The sequence below is a fragment of the Notolepis coatsorum genome, assembly GCF_963971535.1.
Source record: "Notolepis coatsorum genome assembly, chromosome: 8".
NCBI classification, from domain to species: domain Eukaryota; kingdom Metazoa; phylum Chordata; class Actinopteri; order Aulopiformes; family Paralepididae; genus Notolepis; species Notolepis coatsorum.
The window spans coordinates 37560719-37579985 of record NC_140172.1 but is presented as its reverse complement, the minus strand read 5'-3'; the positions used below and the strand labels follow the sequence as shown (position 1 = coordinate 37579985).

General features: G+C 42.2%; 1 protein-coding gene across 1 annotated transcript in view; it reads left to right on the top strand.

Moving 5' to 3' along the window:
• The window catches only part of rad50 (RAD50 homolog, double strand break repair protein), a 124282-nt gene continuing 105015 nt past the window's right edge, over positions 1–19267 (top strand). Inside the window, exons 1-5 of the mRNA XM_084319584.1 lie at positions 1–43; positions 1405–1574; positions 3077–3160; positions 10881–11032; positions 13960–14145. Coding sequence (XP_084175710.1) covers positions 1446–1574; positions 3077–3160; positions 10881–11032; positions 13960–14145 — 551 coding nt within the window. The 5' untranslated portion in view covers positions 1–43; positions 1405–1445. The remainder of the gene's footprint in view (positions 44–1404; positions 1575–3076; positions 3161–10880; positions 11033–13959; positions 14146–19267) is intronic.

Genomic DNA, 19267 nt, shown 5'->3' with positions numbered 1-19267 from the left:
CTTCCAGTCTGCTGCACGAAGTCCACTGATCACATCACGTTAAGTAAGCTAGTTTAATGTATTGTGTTGGCTACTGTGCTGTAACTAACTATTCAGTTGGAAAGAGGGAAATCAGCACGGTTGGTCTTTCACCAAATTTAGCCGAACTTAGGTTAACTTGCTAGCTTAGAAACGTAGCCATTAATGTTAGCTTTGAAGTTGAAGCCGAGGGCGATGTTGACGTTAGTCAGATGCTACTGACTGTCTGTAGCCCCTTTCGCTTTCGTGACTGTGACATGCTTTGGCCAGTGATAAAGCATGTTGGCGTGCATGAGGCGATAATGTTTCACGATGAAATGAATGAATGAAAACTTTATTTAACAGATTGCAGAATGGGTACAATACAGTACAGCTCAATACACACAATTGTTAAGGGGATGCAGACCAGAGAAAGACTTTCGTCTTGTTTACATCACGGTCCCCCATTTTCAATTCATAGTGACATTTATGACATACTCAACATACATGACATCATGACATTTATGGCATAGGGACATACATGACATACAGGTATATAGTACTGTTACATTTGTGACATATACGATATGCAAATATACAGTACTGTTACCCATAGATCCTGACAGAGAATATATACATATGATGGGGAGGAGACTGTACATTAGGAGGGGGTTGGTGGGTGGGAGAGAATATATACATACGGTGGGGAGGAGACTACACGATGACTTGCATACAGTACTACTACAAACACGATTGGACTTTTGATTGATTGATTGAAAAGTTTATTAACAGATTGCAGAATGGGTACAGTACAGTACAGCTCAATACATACAATTGTTAAGAGGATGCAGACCAGAGAAAGACTTTCGTCTTGTTTCCACCAGGGTCTCCCATTTTCAATTGTCATCATATTCATCAGACTACTGTAATAGCACTTCTATCTTACACGTTGTTGCAGGTAGACATTTCCCACGCAACGTTAACGGTTAACCGCCTGCCTTCCATGCAGAAAGTAAAGCCACAGTGATTGTTTGATGGCTGTGACGTACAGGCGTAGAGACCACTGCTGCTCGGCTGCTCGGCTGACAGTGAAATAGAGACTTGACTTTGTGGACTACTGTTCACTGTTGCCTTCCCCCTACTAGTATGAACTTACATGTTTAGTGCAACTAGTGTTCACAAAACTGTTCCCTCATCCATTCTAGGAAGTGTCTTTGGAGATTTCACATAAGTCCTGCAAAAACCTAATTTTAGAGGACAGTCGGGACACAGTGGCATGATCAATGAATGTCTCGTGTGTCACGCCGAATCACAAACTGTCCCAGTTATCGATCTTAATATCAGATCAAATGTAATAGTGCGTTGAATTCACCCTGCATTGCTTTGCTCTGCTCTGCTTTCTCAAAGCCCCCCGTCTCTCTCTAGGTGAGCCCCTCCGACAAACAGACATGTCTAAGATAGAGAAGATGAGCATACTGGGCGTGAGGAGTTTTGGAATTGAGGACAAGGACAAGCAGATCATCACTTTCTTCAGTCCACTCACCATACTGGTGGGCCCTAACGGAGCAGGGAAAACGGTATGTCTCACAATGTTACCCTTAAGTTTACTTTAGTATATTCAGATGATAAATTCTTATTGTCTATATTTATTGTATCGTATAATGTAACATTACAGACCCTCATCTGCAAATTTTTCTTTGATCCACTTTTTCTCCCATTTTAAATGTTTTTCTCCCATCCCAATTTTTCGTATCATCCAATTCAACCCTCCCCTGTCTCGAACGCTGTTTCTTGCCTCCCACAAGCCGGCTGCAATGTGGACTAAGTCATACATAGCACGAGTCCCCTCCGATACTCGAGGTAACAGCAGTCGCATCTTTCCACCTGCGCGGCCCGGTCTTTCAGCGTCAGGGGTCTGGGCTTTGGAGGGGCCCCGCCCCCGTCCCCGTCACTTCCTGATTCTACTGCGCAGGCGCACAAACCGACCTGTAGGAGTCGCTGTCCACAACGCCCGATCCCCACCCATCAGTTTCCCTCCCCCTAATACGGCCAATGTGTATTAGTACGGACGACCAGCTAAACTGAAAGCAATGTGGAGAGCGGGGCTCGAACAGGGAGGCGTACCTGTTCGAGCCTAGTCTCCAGTATTCGTGGTGAGCGCCTTACCCACTGCACCACGTAGCCGCCCCCTCATCTGCACATTTGACTACACTTTCTCATTCTCATATTCAGAGCAAATTATATTGTTTTATGCAGTTTATTATTATTATTATTATTATTATTATTATTATTATTATTATTATTATTATTATTATTATTATTATTATTATTATTATTATTATTATTATTATATATTTTCTTTAAAATAAAATATATTCAGATCTCATTTGATTGCCTATATTCATGTCTTTCTACTATTACCATGCCCATACCTCCCCTCCCCCATGCTGCTATGACGCCTGAATTTCCCCAAGGGGATCATTAAAGGAATATCTTACCTTTTTCATTTCAAATGGAAGTGCTGCACATTGTCTCTTGCCCAGCGCAGCTCTCATTAACACTATATCATTAGTGTTGAAGTGCCGTGAAAAAGCATTGTGTGGCATTTACTTTTGAAACATGAAATCAAGTTATTTTTAAATGCATCCACAATGGTGTCAGGAGACATGGCATAGCATTTTAAGGTTGCCCTCTCTTAGTCGGTTAATAGGTTGATTTGATCTTTAGTCAATCAAGACTACTGTATAAGGTATATTAGTCAGTCAGTTAGGCTAGTGTTTTTTGCTGCAGATCTGAGTAATTTAATATTGAGTATCTGTTGATGCAGAGTGATATTTGTATTTTCCTAGATAAGCAGCACAGTGCACTTCAAGTATATTAAAGTTAGTAAAACCAATCCAGTGTAGGTAAGATATGCTTAGTTATTAAATAGCCCTGTTTGAAGAAAATAATTGCCTACATCACAGCAATGGTTTTCATTTATCTTAATATTTTTTTTGTAAGTTTGTAATTTGTCCTGGCTTAATATGGTGAGTAGACTTACAATAGTGCAATATAACCCCTTTCTCCTTGTTTCCAGACCATCATTGAGTGTCTGAAGTATGCAACAGCTGGAGAACTTCCACCTGGAGGCAAAGGAATCGCTTTTGTTCACGATCCAAAGGTGAGAAGCATGTCAAAGTGGGCGTTGTAGGCTTGGGCCATGTTCTGATCTACTAGTGGAGTCACGGTGCTACAAGCCGACGCTGTTGTAATATTCAACGTACTTGGCGCCAGGCTCCTGCCCTCACGGCAGAGGGGAGCCAGGCGGCTGCCGTCCCACGGTAGTGCATATAGTTTTGCCGCCCAATGCAGAAGTTGAGCATGTTGAAACTTTGCCTCTTGTCGCCGTGGTTTCTTGCCTCTTTACAAGAAGGAGGCAAAATCATTTTGAAACCAGGCGTCACGGCCAGCGGTTGCCGTTTTTTGTGTGCACTTCAGTATATTATAAAATTTGAATGCCAATTTTTTGTATTGCTTTTAGATTTGAAATGTTAATAACACATACAAGTTGTGAGAAAAGGAATAAAAACACAATGTGTTCTTTGTTTATGTCACTATCCACAGAGCATTATGCCAAAAAACACAGGGGAACTAACCTGTGTTTTCAACATCAGTGCACCATGCAGTGGTGAAAGTTGGTGTATCGGTATCATTGTGGTTTAATAATAATAATCAACTTTATTTGTAGAGCACCTTTCATACAAAAAATGCAGTTCAAAGTCCTTCACAGCAGTAAAAAAAAAAAGATAAAAATGAGCACAAAATTGGCAGATCAAGAGCAATGCATAAAGTGTAGACATAAAATAGATGGCAGAAAAATGGACAAAGGTAAGGCAAAGAACATTAAATAACAGTTTTTCTTTTTACCTAATTTTTCTCTTCTGTGATTTTTCTCCCATCCCAATTTCCTCTCGTGCCAATTCTCCCTCCCCTCCCCTGATCGTTGCTCGCATGTGCCCCCACTGGCCAGTCGTAGGGAGGATAGAAGCCCATCACATGTCTCCTCCGATACATGAGGAGGCAGCCAGTCACTTCTTTTCACCTGCCAGCGCAGACTCTCATTGGCGAGGTGTAACGTGTGGGAGGCTCACACTGCCCCCGCCATTTCCTGTCTTTGCTGTGCAGGTGCCCTGACCGACCTGTAGGAGTCGCTGTTTACAACGACCAGACTACAACCCATCGACTCCCCTCCCGCTGACTCTGCCAATTGAGTCAGTATGATGGCCGGCCCAAGCCGGAGGCAACGCTGACAGCCGGATTCGAGACTGGTGTCTCTTGCGTTGGTGATGAGCGCAATGTCCGCTGCGTCACCCAGCCGCCCCATAACATAGTTTTTCATATCAGGATCTAACATCTTAACACTTTCAGTGCCCGGCCATTAACATGGGAAACATGGTTAAATGCCAGGACCCACTTCAATGATAGCGTTGTGAACGCATAATCTCTGTCTTAAATTATGGCTATGTGTCTAATCTTCCTGTCGCTTATCAATGACTTGTTTGCAGTCAACATTGTCGAAACTGATTGTTTTTTAATCGGTTCATTTTCGTTTTATAGCATTTTGAAAAGCCCTAGTTTTTCAGGAAAATATATAGATTCCGTGATAAAAGGCATTTACTGGAATATTCTAGCATACACAAACGTTGTAATTTTTCGGCCTATTTATGAATCGTTTTCAAATAAACGCTAGATTATCGATAGTATTATGTGTATTTATGCACGCTATAGAGGCGGGCTGAAAAATCTATTATCTCATTTCCTCATCAGCGATCACAGCCACACACACACACACACGCATAGGGCAAACGCTTATATCTCTGTGAAAACAGCTCTGATTATCCTAAAACTGGTAAAATAAATTCCTTACCTGAGATTAGATGTTATCCAAAAAGATTATTCCAATTCCTGATCGCCATTCCAAATATCGATCACGCTTATTGATTACAGTGTTGGTTCCTGTAAATACATAATCCACGCGTTTTCCGGCCGGCGAGCACAATCCATCCTTCAGTTGGCTTGAGGGAAAAGTAAAATGAGCAAACTGGCCACCCCCCCTTCAGCAGTGTAAAGTAATGGGGTGCAGTTACACAGGGAGAGACGATAGGGGGCGGTATCTTTCCAATTGAGCTCAGAGAGACTGCAGCACTAACCCGAGGCTCGATTGATAAAATATGAATAAAAATCGGCAAAAAAAAAAACGATAAACAAACAGGGGCACTCAAAGGTCGGCATGAACTAACGACAAAACGCGTCCGTGGCACTCAATGTGTTAATAGGCCTCTTTTGTTAACGGTTTGATTAACACTGATCCACATAAAATAGACATATTCTATTTTATAAATAGAATAATTTCCTAAAATAGACATACATCATGAAATTGGCAGATACACATAAAGTTGTGATGATGACCCTCCCCCACACCGTGTTTGCTTGCTCTGCTGTGTCCCTGCTTCACAGGATTGGTGGGGTGAGCTGGGGGAGGGTCATCAGGCTAATTGGGGAACACCTGGGTCGGTGTGTCCCAGTCAGGATATAGACTCTAGAGGGAGGCTTCCTCTGGTCTCTGGCGATCTCCCCACCTGTTTTGGTTCCTTTTGTTTGTTTGGTCGCTTTTTGGTTTTACACTGTGACGTAGGTCAGGGTTGGTCTCCAGTATGAGGAGAGGAAGGAGGAGAGAGACAGGGAGGAGAGAGACGAGAGAGACAGGGAGGAGAGAGACGAGAGAGGTGAACGAGAGGGAGAGGGATAGACAATTTCAGTTGTCGATGCGGAAGCTGGAGTTGGAGACTAGTGACGCTATGCGTAACGTTCCTCTCCAGCTGGAGTACTCTCCGACTCAAGGCACCTTTTAATATCAGCCAGCATGTCTCTTTAGTTCCCCTTTTTTGTGAGTCGGAGGTAGAGGCGTACTTTTCTGCATTTGAGCGAATAGCACATGCCCTGCCTTGGCCAGTGGACATGTGGGCAATTTTGTTGCAGTGCAGGCTCACTGGTAAGGCGCAGGAGGCATGTGCCTCGTTGTCCATGGATGATAGCTTAGGCCCCGTTTAGACGAGCGTTTTGTGAACAGAAACCGCAAAAGTCATCTTGCGGTTTCACTTTTAATTTTACGTTTAGACGAGCGTTTTGGAGTGGAATTCTCCGTGCAGACGACGCTGTAACGACGGAGACCCGCTGTCACACGATTGGCGCATATGTCACATGACGTGCTGTGAAGACCCGCCCTACTCTGCCTCTGATTCGCAGACTGTGGATGGGGAATGTGATTGCACCAAAGCAGAGTCACTCACAGACAGTGGGTCCACTCACGCCGCGGGACAGATTCTTGTGTATTTAACCCTTTCACTGCCACACGACAGCCGGTTGTGTGATAGTAAAGGGGTAACCTTCTGTCGTGTGGCAGTGAAAGGGTTAAAAGTACTGCCAATGTAGCCTTCAGGTGATCTCCGTTGATATAAGTCAGACATACTTGCTTTGTTTACGTCTCGGCTACTGGCGCATACCTGCTACCTGTGACGTAAGCAGTACGCGCGACCAGAGCCGTGACAAACCTTTCGTCATCGTTTTATCAGATTTATACGTTTTAACAGTTTAGACGAGAGCGCAAAGCTTTTGCGTTTCTAGGAATTCCACCCTGGAAGGTAGTCTCACTTTTTTGCGGTTTCACCCCGTAAAAACGCCGTTTCCGTATAAACGAAAGGCACATCCGAAAAAATATTTTTGCGGATTCACCTGCTAGCGTTTCCGTCTAAACGGGGCCTTAGTGTATGAAAATGTGAAGAGCACTGTGTTGCGTGCAGGGCTCGAAAAAAAAATGTATACTTGGTAGCACTGGTGCTCCCAACTAGGGGTGGACGGTATAAACGGTATACGGTATAAACGGTATGAATTTGCTCTACGGTATGGATTTTGCCTATACCGTGTAACCGGTAGTGCAGCTCTAAAATAGCAATGACGTCATGTAACCACTGCGCGACTATTTCACTCGCATTTGCCCCTAAAAATAGATAGAATTTAGGGGTGGACGGTATAAACGGTATACGGTATAAACGGTATGAATTTGCTCTACGGTATGGATTTTGAGTATACCGTGTAACCGGTAGTGCAGCTCTAAAATAGCAATGACGTCATGTAACCACAGCGCAACTATTTCACTGGCATTTGCCCCTAAAAATAGATAGAATTAGTCATAGATAATAGATATGTGCGAACTGGAAAAAGTTATTTAGGAGGCTTCGCGCAGTGGGCGTGCCAGCCCCTACCGCACGCATGTAAACACGGGTCTAGTAGTCTAGTGGGACGGGACACGGGAGCTGTCGGCGTCTCCCTGAGCTAACGTTAGCTTAGCTACCGTTACAAAATGACCCAGTCAACTATTCACTTTTAGTTTAATACATGATGGGGCATTGTCTAACCGAACGGTATCTAGTCGGCCAGCTACCGATAGCTCCTGACATCAACAAACGCTCCACAAAGTCTAGTACTAGAGACGTGTATGCTACCTGTTAGCTCACGTTAACACAAGTTAGTTCACCGTTCAAAACGAAATGTCCCATTGAACTAAATAATTCACTGAGGCGTTGTATTAACGTTATATATGCAGTAGCTACAGATAGCTCATGATATCAATGTCTTATAACACTGATTCGATGCGTATTCGAGCTGAGGGCTTGCTAACGTTATAATACCAATACAATAGGGTCCAGGTGCAGCGCCGGAGAATCCTGGCCGTAGCTCTGCTCGAGGCTACTCGAGTATAGGTCCAGGTGCAGCTCCGGAGAATTCTGGCCGTAGCTGGAGGCTACTAGAGTACACACAGACAGTGGAGCTTGTTGCGTGGTGGCGATGTCTCGCAGATAATACCAGTACAAGTCTAATTATATAATATATATATTTTATAAAAAAAAATATATATATATATAAAATAAAAAAATTTTTTTTTATCAAAAACGATGATACCGTGATATATACCGTTACCGTCTATGCTTCAAATTATACCGTGATATAAATTTTAGACCATACCGTCCACCCCTAGCCAACTGTACAAAATACAGTCTCAGACAATCACATTTTGTACAGTTAGTTAGCTCCACTCCATTGCGAATTAAAAGGTAGTCAGTATTAGCTAGCTACAGTTGCTAGGTAGCTAACGTTTTAATTCGCAATGGAGTGGAGCTAACTAAAAATGTCGGCCCGACCTTGTTTACATTTTTACCCGGTTGAATGCCATCATCCACTTCAATGTTAGCGTTAAAAACGCCTAATCTATGTTTTCAATTATGGCTATGTGTCTAATCTGCCCGTCGCTTATCAATGACTTGCTTGCAGTCAACATTGTCGAAACGGATTGTTTTTTAATCGGTTCATATCCTTTTTATAGCATTTAGAAAAGCTATCGTTCTCTCGAAAATGTTCGGAAAATTGAAAGATTCCCTCATAAACGGCATTTATTGGAATATTCTCCAATACACTAGACACGTTGTCATTTGTCGGCCTATTTATGAATCGTTTTCAAATAAACTCTAGATTATAGATAGTATATGTGTACTTATGCACGCTATAGACGCAAGCTGAAAAATCTATTCTCTCGTTTCCTCAAGATCACGCACACACACACACATACACACATAGGGACACGCTGTTATCTCAGTGAATACAGCTCCGATTACCCCAAGACTGGTAACATAGACTCCTTACCTTAGATCAGATGTTCTCCAAAAAGATTATTCCAATTCCTGATCGCCATTCCAAATATCGATCACACTTATTGATTGATTATTGGCTGCTGTAAATATATATTCCAGGCTGCTTTCCGTCTTGCGATCAGATCCCTCTTGATCAGACGGCTCGCCAGCACAATGGAGCCAGTTGGCTCCACCTCTACAGATCCCAGGTCAGTCTAATCGACTGACCTGCAGTTACACAGGGATAGACGATAGGGGGCGCTTTTTTCCCATCTGAGCTCCTGGAGGGGCTGCTGTACCAACGGGAGACTCGGTTGATGAAATATGAATTCAGATCGCTAATAAAAAAATAAAAAACAACATTTGTTGTCGTCGGCACTCACCGGGGGGGCTGATAAAAACGACAATTGTCGTTGCTATGACGAGATTAGTCGTCTTAACTCGCCATGCGTTGAGTGCCAATGATGAGTTTTCTTGTCTTTTTCTCGTTTTTGCTTTTATTAGCAATATCCATTCATTTTTCATCCATCCAGCCTGACGTTATCATTAAGAATGGCTTTGAGCTCGAAAAGGGAAAATACCGCCGCCTATCGTCTCCCGGATGGTATTGCACATCATTGGATTGGATTGGGTGGGCATGTGCATCAGAAAAAAAGTCCGGTCCGGGGTTTTCCCTTCTCTGGCAAGCAGTATCGTGTTACCACATTCACCGGGGAGGCTGGGAGCAGCTTTCGATTATGTGTTTTGGACTATAACGTTGGATCAATAAACACAATCAATATTTGGAATGGCGATCAGGAATTGGATTAATCTTTTTGCAGAACATCTGATGTGAGGTAAGGACTCTATTTTACCAGTATTGGGTTAATGAGGTGTTTTTTTTTCTCAGCCATCGCAGCGTGTCTGTGTGTGTGTATGACGTTAGCGCTGACCAGGTCATGGATAATAGATTTTTCGCTTCTCTAGCGTGCATAAGTACACATATACTATCGATAATCTAGCGTTTATTTGAAAACGATTAATAAATCAGCTGAAAAATTACAGCGTGTTTTGTGTATTCCACTAAAGAGCTATTATCGCGTAATTTCTCTGGAATTACTAGAACTCTCCAAAACTATACTCTTATTCAAAACGGTATAAAACGGAAATGTAACAATGAAAAAAACAATCCATTTCGTACATGTTGACTGCAAGCAAGTCATTGATAAGCGAGGGGTGTTTTAGACCCATAGCCATAATTTAAGATATAGTTTAAGCCTTCGCAAATTTCCCCGACCTCCCATTGACTTCCTTACTGGCACTCTAGCTAGGGATGGGTACCGAATTCGGTACTTTTGAGGTACCGAACCGAAACACGTCGGTACTACCGAGTATCGATTCAAGTGAGATACCAAATTTTTTTAAATAAAAACTTTTTTTTTTACCTTTTTTCTTTTCATGTCAACGTTCACACACACAATATATGCTTACCTAGGATTTGACTTGATTCAACAACAAAGCAGTCGGAGCAATGGCAAGCCGAAAACTGTCGAAATTGTAGTTATTTGAAGTTTGGATTATTTTTTTCACGACTGAGGTAGGTAAATTAAATTTCTTGAGACTAAAGTACCGAAAAAAGGTACCGTTGGGTACCGGTATCGATTCACAGGTACCGGTACCGTATCGGTTCAAATGTGAAAGGTACCCATTCCTAACTCTAGCCCTATATGGTCAAAGGGGCGTGCCACTCAATGTGTTAATACTTTGAGTTTCATTACGAAGTTCACACGACAGGAAACATGGTTAGAGAAAGAAATCACACTCACCCAACCATAAAGCATTGTACAATGAATTGGTTACAATAAAACTATGTTGGACCTCATTTTCCAATCCTCCAACAACTCTCCAATCATACCCCACACTCTCCTTCAATGCATTCCTATTCATATTGGAGACAGACTAGAGAGGGGGTTGCTTGGCACTATAGGTTTTCAGTGGAAGTAGAGATCGCAACAAAAAATTCCACAAACAACTTTGTCCGAAGGAAGCAACAGTTGTGATCTGGAGGCTCAAGAAAAGCGGGCAGGGTTTGAGACTGTGATCATCGACTGGAGTTCATAGTTCCCCTATCTTTTTTTTATTTCACCAATGTAACTGACCACAAGGTGTCGTCCGCAGGATGCCCACGAGAGTGAGGTGCGAGGTCAGATCAGGCTGGTCTTCACGGACATCAACGGAGAGAAAGTGGCCGTGCAGCGCTCCATGACCTGCACCCTGAAGGCCAAAGCGCACACGTTCAGAACGCTAGAGGGCGTCATCACCAGGATCAAGTAAGTCCCAAGGCCAGGCGCTTACACTACAGTCATTTCACATTTTATTTTTCAATACCAAGCAAGCTGAAACAACACTCGGGGGAAACAAGGAAATAAGCACAAAATAAAAGATAAAAAGAAGAAATAACTAAATAAATGTAAATAACATTAAAACCAAAAGGCAAGAGCCCTGCCGGTGGAGACTCTGTGTTCAGGATAACAGAACATGAGGTGAGGAGGACCTTTAAGAAAGTGAATATCGGGAAGGCAGCAGGACCGGACGGTATCCCCGGCCGCGTCCTAAAAGTCTGTGCCGACCAACTGGCCCCGGTATTCACTGACATATTCAACCTGTCCTTAGAACAGTCTGTCATCCCCACTTTACCCAAAAAATCCACGCCTGCTTGCCTCAATGACTATCGCCCTGTAGCTCTCACCTCCATAGCCATGAAGTGCTTTGAGAAGCTAGTGAAGGGCTACATCTGTTCCTCCCTCCCCAACACCTTGGACCCCCTGCAATTTGCATATCGCCCCAACAGGTCCACGGAGGACGCCATATCCCATGTGCTGCACACAGCAGCATCACACCTGGACAAGAGGCAGGGGAACTATGTGAGAATGCTATTCATCGACTACAGCTCGGCATTCAATACCATAGTCCCCTCCAAACTCATAGCCAAGCTCAGGGACCTGGGCTTGAACTATGACCTCTGCCAGTGGGTCTTGGACTTCCTGGCAGGAAGACCCCAGGTGGTGAGAGCAGGCAACTGCACCTCCTCATCCGTGACTCAACACAGGGCCCCCCCAGGGCTGTGTTCTGAGCCCCCTCCTCTACTCGCTGTACACACACGACTGTGTGGCACAGCGGAAAAACAACACAATTATCAAGTTTGCTGACGACACAGTCGTGGTGGGCCTGATCTCTGCAAACGACGAGAGGCCCTACCCGGAAGAGGTAGAGGACCTGGCACGATGGTGTCAGGAGAACAGCCTCTCCCTGAACGTCAGCAAAACTAAAGAGATGATTGTGGACTTTAGGAGGTCGGGGGCCAGGGACTAGAGCCCCCTCAGCACTCACCTTACCACTCACTTTATTCACTTTAGACACTTTAACACACTTTATATTTATCTATTAAAGAGATTTGCACCACATTCATACCTCATATGCACCCTACCCTAAGTTTTGTACTTCTGCATTGTACCTCACTGTTACTCATTTTACTCTGTATTGTATATTGACTTTACTTACTTTCTACTTCTTGATAACTTTTTTTTACTTTCTTTCTTTTTACTGTATGTAGCACACTCTCACGGGCTCATACAGAAACAAGCATTTCATTATAAAGTATTCTGTATTTTGTTGTGACAAATAATAAACAAACTTGAAAGATCAAGATAAGAGGGTGGAGCTTTTTTCCCCGATTGTAAGCATTTTACTCTGTTGTCTTTGTTACATTTCTTTGGTACCTTTCTTTGGTACTTTCTCTGTGGCCAAGCACATATTCATTAGGGGTGGGAATCACCAGAGGCCCCACGATAATATATTGTAAATATTACCTTTTTTCAACTGCAAATTATGTCCCCAATGGAAAACTGCAATCGGCAATCGCATATCTTTTTTACATGTTTTATCTAATAATATAAAATGTTCAGTAATTTTCTATCGCAACAAAATAAGCAATTAAAAAAAAATATTGATACTTGGAGTCAGTGTATCAATATAATATTGGCATACAAAATATTGATACTATGCTGTATGGATTCCCCCCACCCCTAATGTTCCCAGAGTTTCCGTTCAGCACCTCGGACAGTGGCAGCTGACTGGGAGCTGTGTGGCTCTAGCTGTCGGGGCTGAATGGACAGCAAGGGGAACAAGGTAGCACTGCTACAGTAGCTGTCCATTCAGCACCTGCACAACTCCCAGTCTGCAGAGTCTGTCAGCCGGCGCTGTCCGAGGTGCTGAAGCTTTTTTGTTCCTGTTGCGGTCTTGTATTGTATGAAAATTGTAAGTGCAGAATATTACTCTTAGCTAAACATGTAAATTGCTTTTATTGGTAAAAAATTGGTATTTAGCCCCTTTGGTTCCTTTTTATTATAATTGTTTTAACTGCTCAGGTACAGAAATGTATCTAATGTGAATAGGTACTACCATACCGATCAGTCGGTACCCTTAAAAAGTACCCCAACCCCACTAGTGGCTAATGCTGGTCTGTGACTATCCATTTCTCCGGACCCTTCCACATATGAAGAGTGAGCTGTAGCTCTTAAGGTGATGTGTCCACTGATAACATGTCTTTTCATTAGTTTCAGTGGAAACACCATGCTATTGCGTGTTCCCGACATCACTGAGAGCTTAGTGTGTTCTTAGCACTCAAGAGTGTGGCACGCAAGACATTTATAATATTTAAACTTTCGGCAAATGAGGATCACTGTTCTGATGTTTTTCAGTAGTAGCCTAGCAACAGAAGCAGCCACAGTGTTCAGAATCTGCCAGCTGAAAAATACATTTCCTATGGACACACCTTTTAACTGTAGTGAGCTGGACAGTGAATACATGCAGGTACAGTGCTAATCTTACCTACAACCCTCCCTTATCCCTCTCCTCCCTTATCCCTGTCCTCCCTTATCCCTCTCCTGTCCTCCCTTATCCCCTCCCTCTCCTGTCCTCCCTTATCCCCTCCCTCTCCTGTCCTCCCTTATCCCTCTCCTGTCCTCCCTTATCCCTCTCCTGTCCTCCCTTATCCCTCTCCTGTCCTCCATTATCCCTCTCCTGTCCTCCCTTATCCCTCGCCTGTCCTCCCTTATCCCTCTCCTGTCCTCCCTTATCCCTCTCCTGTCCTCCCTTATCCCTCTCCTGTCCACCCTTGCTTCTTCTGTGTCCTCAATTGTCCCTCTCCTGTCCTCCCTTGCTTCTTCGTGTCCCTTGTGTCTCTTGTCTCCCTCAGACATGGTGAGAAGGTCAGCATGTCGTCTAAATGTGGTGAGCTGGACCGGGAGATGATCTCGTCGCTTGGTGTGTCCAAAGCAGTGCTGAACCACGTCATCTTTTGCCACCAGGAGGAGTCCAACTGGCCTCTCAGCGAGGGAAAACCACTCAAAGAGAAGTTTGACTCCATCTTCGCAGCAACAAAGTAAAAGCAAACAACATTTATCCTCATTAGGAACTCTAGGCCCTCTTTCCCCCCCAAACCTTGTTTCCTCCACCTCCCAGGCTCAGTAACACGTTTTATATCCTGTGTCAGGCAGCGGTGTAAAGCAGAGAAGCACAATTAAGAACTCGGTCTCTTAACTCATTCAGATGGAGCCCGTCATAGCAAGGCCATGCTTTAAAAGATAGGAGTGCGTCACCTTGTTTGTAGAGCTATAACTATATTCTATATTATAGCTATGGATACAATACTATGGCCCATTTGACATCACCTATCTATCGTTCAATATGTGAAAAATAATGAATTTTTCCATCCATACGTTCCCGTGTTATACCGTGGTGAATATAAGTATGGTTTTAGAGCGGTCTGGGGTAATTCCCGAAATGCTGAGTTATAACCTTATACGTCAATTCTACTATAAACGTTAGGGATGCACCGAATATTCGGCCACCGAAAATATATCACCGAATGTCAAATAACAGGGTTACGTTCGTAACCTAACGTGTTGTTGTGATGACGTAATCAAAACGCGGCTACAGACATAGCATGAGCAACGTGTAACGTGAGCAGCTTGGCAGCTCTTCCTGTGTTCTACAGCCTGTGATAACGAACTCCTCTTGGGAGTCGCGCTGTTTCTATGTAAACTCCGCGAGCAACGCATCCAATAAATGCGTCTTTAACACTTTCAGTGCCCACCACGTGATAACACGTATTATCAGCACGACAATTAGCGTGTTCTTTTTTTATTAACGTTCTGAAATCATATTTCATCAACCGAGTCTCCCGTTGGTAAACCAGCCCCATCAGGAGCTCAGATGTGAAAAAACCGCCCCTATCGTCTCCCAGATGGTAATGCACCCTTTTGGAATGGACTCAATGAAAATGGATGAGAAAAGAAAAATCCGGAATCCACATTTTACTTCTCAGGCATGTAACCCGAGCCGATCGGATTCATTGTGGACCATCAGAACAGCGTGGAATATGTGTTTACAGTATGTAGCGTTGGATCAATAAAAGCTATCGATTTTTGGAATGGCGATCAGGAATTGGAATGATCTTTTTGGAGAACATCTGATCTGAGGTAAGGAATCTATTTTACAAGTCTTGGGATAATCAGAGTTGTATTCGCTGAGATCTCAGCGTTCGCCCTATGTGTGTGTGTGTGATGGCTTTGAGGAAATCAGAGAATCGATTTTTCAGATCGCCTATATAGCGTGCATACGTACACATATACTATCGATAATCTAGCGTTTATTTGAAAACGATTAATAAATAGGCCGAAAAATGACAACGTTCTAGAATATTCCAGTAAAGGGCGATTATCATGGAATATTTATATTTTCCTTGAAAACGAGGGCTTTTCAAAATGCTATCAAACGAAAATGAACCGATTTAAAAAAAAAAAAAAAAAAAAAAAAAAAAAAAAAAAAAAAACACAATCTGCTTCGACAATGTTGACTGGAAAATGAGTCGGGCAAATCCAAATGATAAGCGACGGGCAGATTAGACACAGCCATAATTTAAAACATAGATTAGGCGTTATTAACGCTAACATTGAAGTGGATGGTGGGCATTCAAGCACTAAATCGTGCGCCCCCTGCTGGCACTGAAAGTGTTAACATGCTTTATATCCTTGCCATTACTATATGCCCGTCGCAGTTAAAAACGTTTTTAACTAACGTTAGCATTAAGCTAGCTAACAACGCTTCCATTCCTCTTCCACTATTCTCTTAAGCTACGTCATCCCCCGCTAAGAGTCACGGGAGATGTAGTAAATACAACAGTCCTTCCATGTAGGCTAGAACGCAGTGAATTATGACTCAGTAACCACTACAGCATAGGTGTCAAACTCACGGCCCGCGGGCCAAATGCGGCCCGCCACGTCATTTGATGTGGCCCCCCAAGAGCTCTGGTTAAACATTTTTTTTTTTACATTAATCTTGGGTTAAAAAATAGCGGTGTTAAAATAATTGTGGGTTCATGTGTTAATAAAGCTTTGACAGCCTTAGTTATTACACATTCTTACACATACATGTGTGTTGAACATCTGAGGTATTGATGAAGTAACAAAGGAAAAAAGCCAAAAGCACTTACTCCTCAGACATTCTTTGACAATTTTACAGCCCAAAATACAAAAAAGATCCAGGCGGAATAGGTAACAAGGGTTGAAGAAATATTGTCTGAACTGTCAGATGCAAGCTGGCTGTGTGACATAACCGAGCATCTCGCTCAATTGAATAAGAAGCTGTAGGGACGCAAACAAGTCCCACCCAAAACTTGACCAATATAGTTGTGAACTGAGACAACCCTTATTTTGTTATTTTTGAGTACAGTTACAGTTGTGTGTTCATGCAGACACATAATAGCAATTTCATTACGAATTGAAAATGGGGGACCCTGATGTAAACAAGTCGAAAGTCTTTCTCTGGTCTGCATCCCCTTAAAGGGGAACTATCTTATAAATGGCCTTTTTGAGTGTTTAGCATTGTTTCCTAGCTATGTGAACTTATATTAATATGATCTATGTCTCAAAATTCTCATATTGGCGCATTCTTCCAATTCTCCTCTCACAATATTCACCCTCACTGAACTGAGTCGTTTGAAAATGTGCCTATATGTGATGTCATATAGTCACTGCTGCATGTTAATGTTCATCAGACGGCGCAGGCCACACAGTGGTTTAGGTGGCACCTGCAGCTGCGGCTGCAAAACAGCTCGAAATCTTGAGGTAGAAAAATGCTGTTTTTGAGGACTTGATTAGAAATACAAAACAATGAATAAAAAAAATATATATATTACAGAGGTGTTCCATAGACTCACAGGAATTGTGTAAAAGTGCCCAAATAGTGAAAGAAATAGTAAAATAGTTCCCCTTTAACAATTGTGTGTATTGAGCTGTACTGTTCTGTACCCATTCTGCAATCTGTTAATTAAAGTTAATTAAACTATCTTCCATTAGTTGGATGTATGGCCTCTGCAAGGTTGTGTGCAGCCATTTGTTTTTGTAACATCTGCTACATCTGTCCCACGTGTTCTTTGCAGCTCACAGTTGTTAGTTCTGCCCCTCTTGACTGTGACAAAAAGGTTTTGAACAAACTTAATGTCATAGCTTGTATTTGATGATATTCTTCTTTGTTATTTACTTGAATGGTTTGATCATTGATTGATGGAGTAATATGGGGTTCTGATAAACTAAAATTATTTGTTAAAATAACATAAGCTAACATATATTTTTACATCTATGCATATGCAATATGTATAACTTGAATAAGTAATAAATACAGAAACAACATGTTTAACAATATGTAAATGAGTAGCTACATTTATTTTACATTACATTAACATTTATACGGTCTTTGGCCCTTTGAGGGCAACCATAATGCTGATGTGGCCCTCTGTGAAAATGAGTTTGACACCCCTGCACTACAGTAACATCATTAAGTCTGCTATAAGCTATTCTCTCTCTCGTGTGTGTGTGTCTTTATGCAGATCTTTATGCAGTTTTAAAGCACCTTGGCTTTGTTCTGAATGCACTTTGTTGTAGTTATCCTACAGAGAAAAGAAAATGCACTTGACTTTAATGCACATTTTGTGCAAAGAGAAAATGTTTAAATTGTACAATCTTTCAGCAGTCAGTCTGGAATTAATGTATGCATTCAAACGTGCTGAATAAATGTTTTATGGGCCCATAATAGTGATTATTAATATTATTTAAGTTAAGTTTTGCCATAATCATGTCTTTTAGCATAATCAGGTAGCAAAAAGAAAAAAAAAACATTATATATATATTTATATTGGAGCTGGGCCGTTAACGGCGTTAACGCAGCACGTTAACGCCGGACTGTTATCGCGCGATAATACAATTGACGCCGTTAATCCATTTCTCAAACTTGGGTCTCCTCTCTCTGTCTGCACGAGAAGCGAGCAGCTCACTCACTTACACATACACATACGGGTACTTAAGGGCGGGGCCTATCTGTGGCTCAGTGTTGAAGTGCTGAGGACACAGACCGAGCTCTGTGCTCATTATTATTATTATTTTTATTATTATCATGGCGGAGAGAACAAACCGAAAGTCTGGGTACACTTTACGAAAGTCGATGCCGACAACGCACGTTGCCACAAGTGCAATAATTTGCAAGTATGTGTGGCAATACAAGCAATTTGTCAAAACATCTGTTGTCAAAACATAACAGAAATGCGCTGTTTTCGACTGCTTTGCTCGCAGTGTTCCATCTCCATGCACGTCCACTGCAGGTAAGCCAAGATAATACGGAGTTAGCTAGGCTAATAACGAATTATTACGAATAGGCCAATAAATTTAATATAATTGTTTAGCTACAAATATATTTGAAAGATGACAGCCCACGCCTCCTCCCTCTCCCTCCACCACCGGTTCCAGCCAAGCCAAGTCCCTTCACCCTAGCAGCTAGGAAGGATGACAGAGGTATGGGGGGGGGGGGGGGGGGGACGACAAGTGTCACATGGCTGTCACCCAGTTTGTTGTCAAAGGCCTGCACCCCTTCTTTACAGTGGAGTCCAAGGGCTTTAGGTAACAACTAATCATTCAGTGTATATCTTTTTTTTTTTTATCTTACATTTGTTGTTTATTATAAAAAGTCTATAAAGTCTATAATTCAGACACATTTAAAACATTGTTGCTGCTGTTGCTGAAGAAATTATATTTATTTATTATATTTATTTATAAAGTTATATAAAAGAACATTGCTGCTGCTGTTGCTGAAGAAATAATATTTATTTATAAAGTTATAAATAATAAAGCAATGTCGATAAAGTACCGAACCGTTAAGCAGTATCGATAAGAGTAGTATCGATAAAATCCTAACGATACCCATCCCTAGGTAGAACACACATATTTTGAATGCCTTCGGCAGACTTCAAATGAGCCATTTTAATCTAGATTAACTCCAGGATTGCAGATAGATTAATCTAGATTAAAAAAATTAATCTATGCCCACCTCTAATTTATATTAATTTTCGGCCTTTGGCATTCGGTTTTCGGCCAATTGTTTCCTATTTTCGGTATCGGTTTCGGCCAAGAATTTCCCATTCGGTGCATCCCTAATAAATTATAGATTATTTG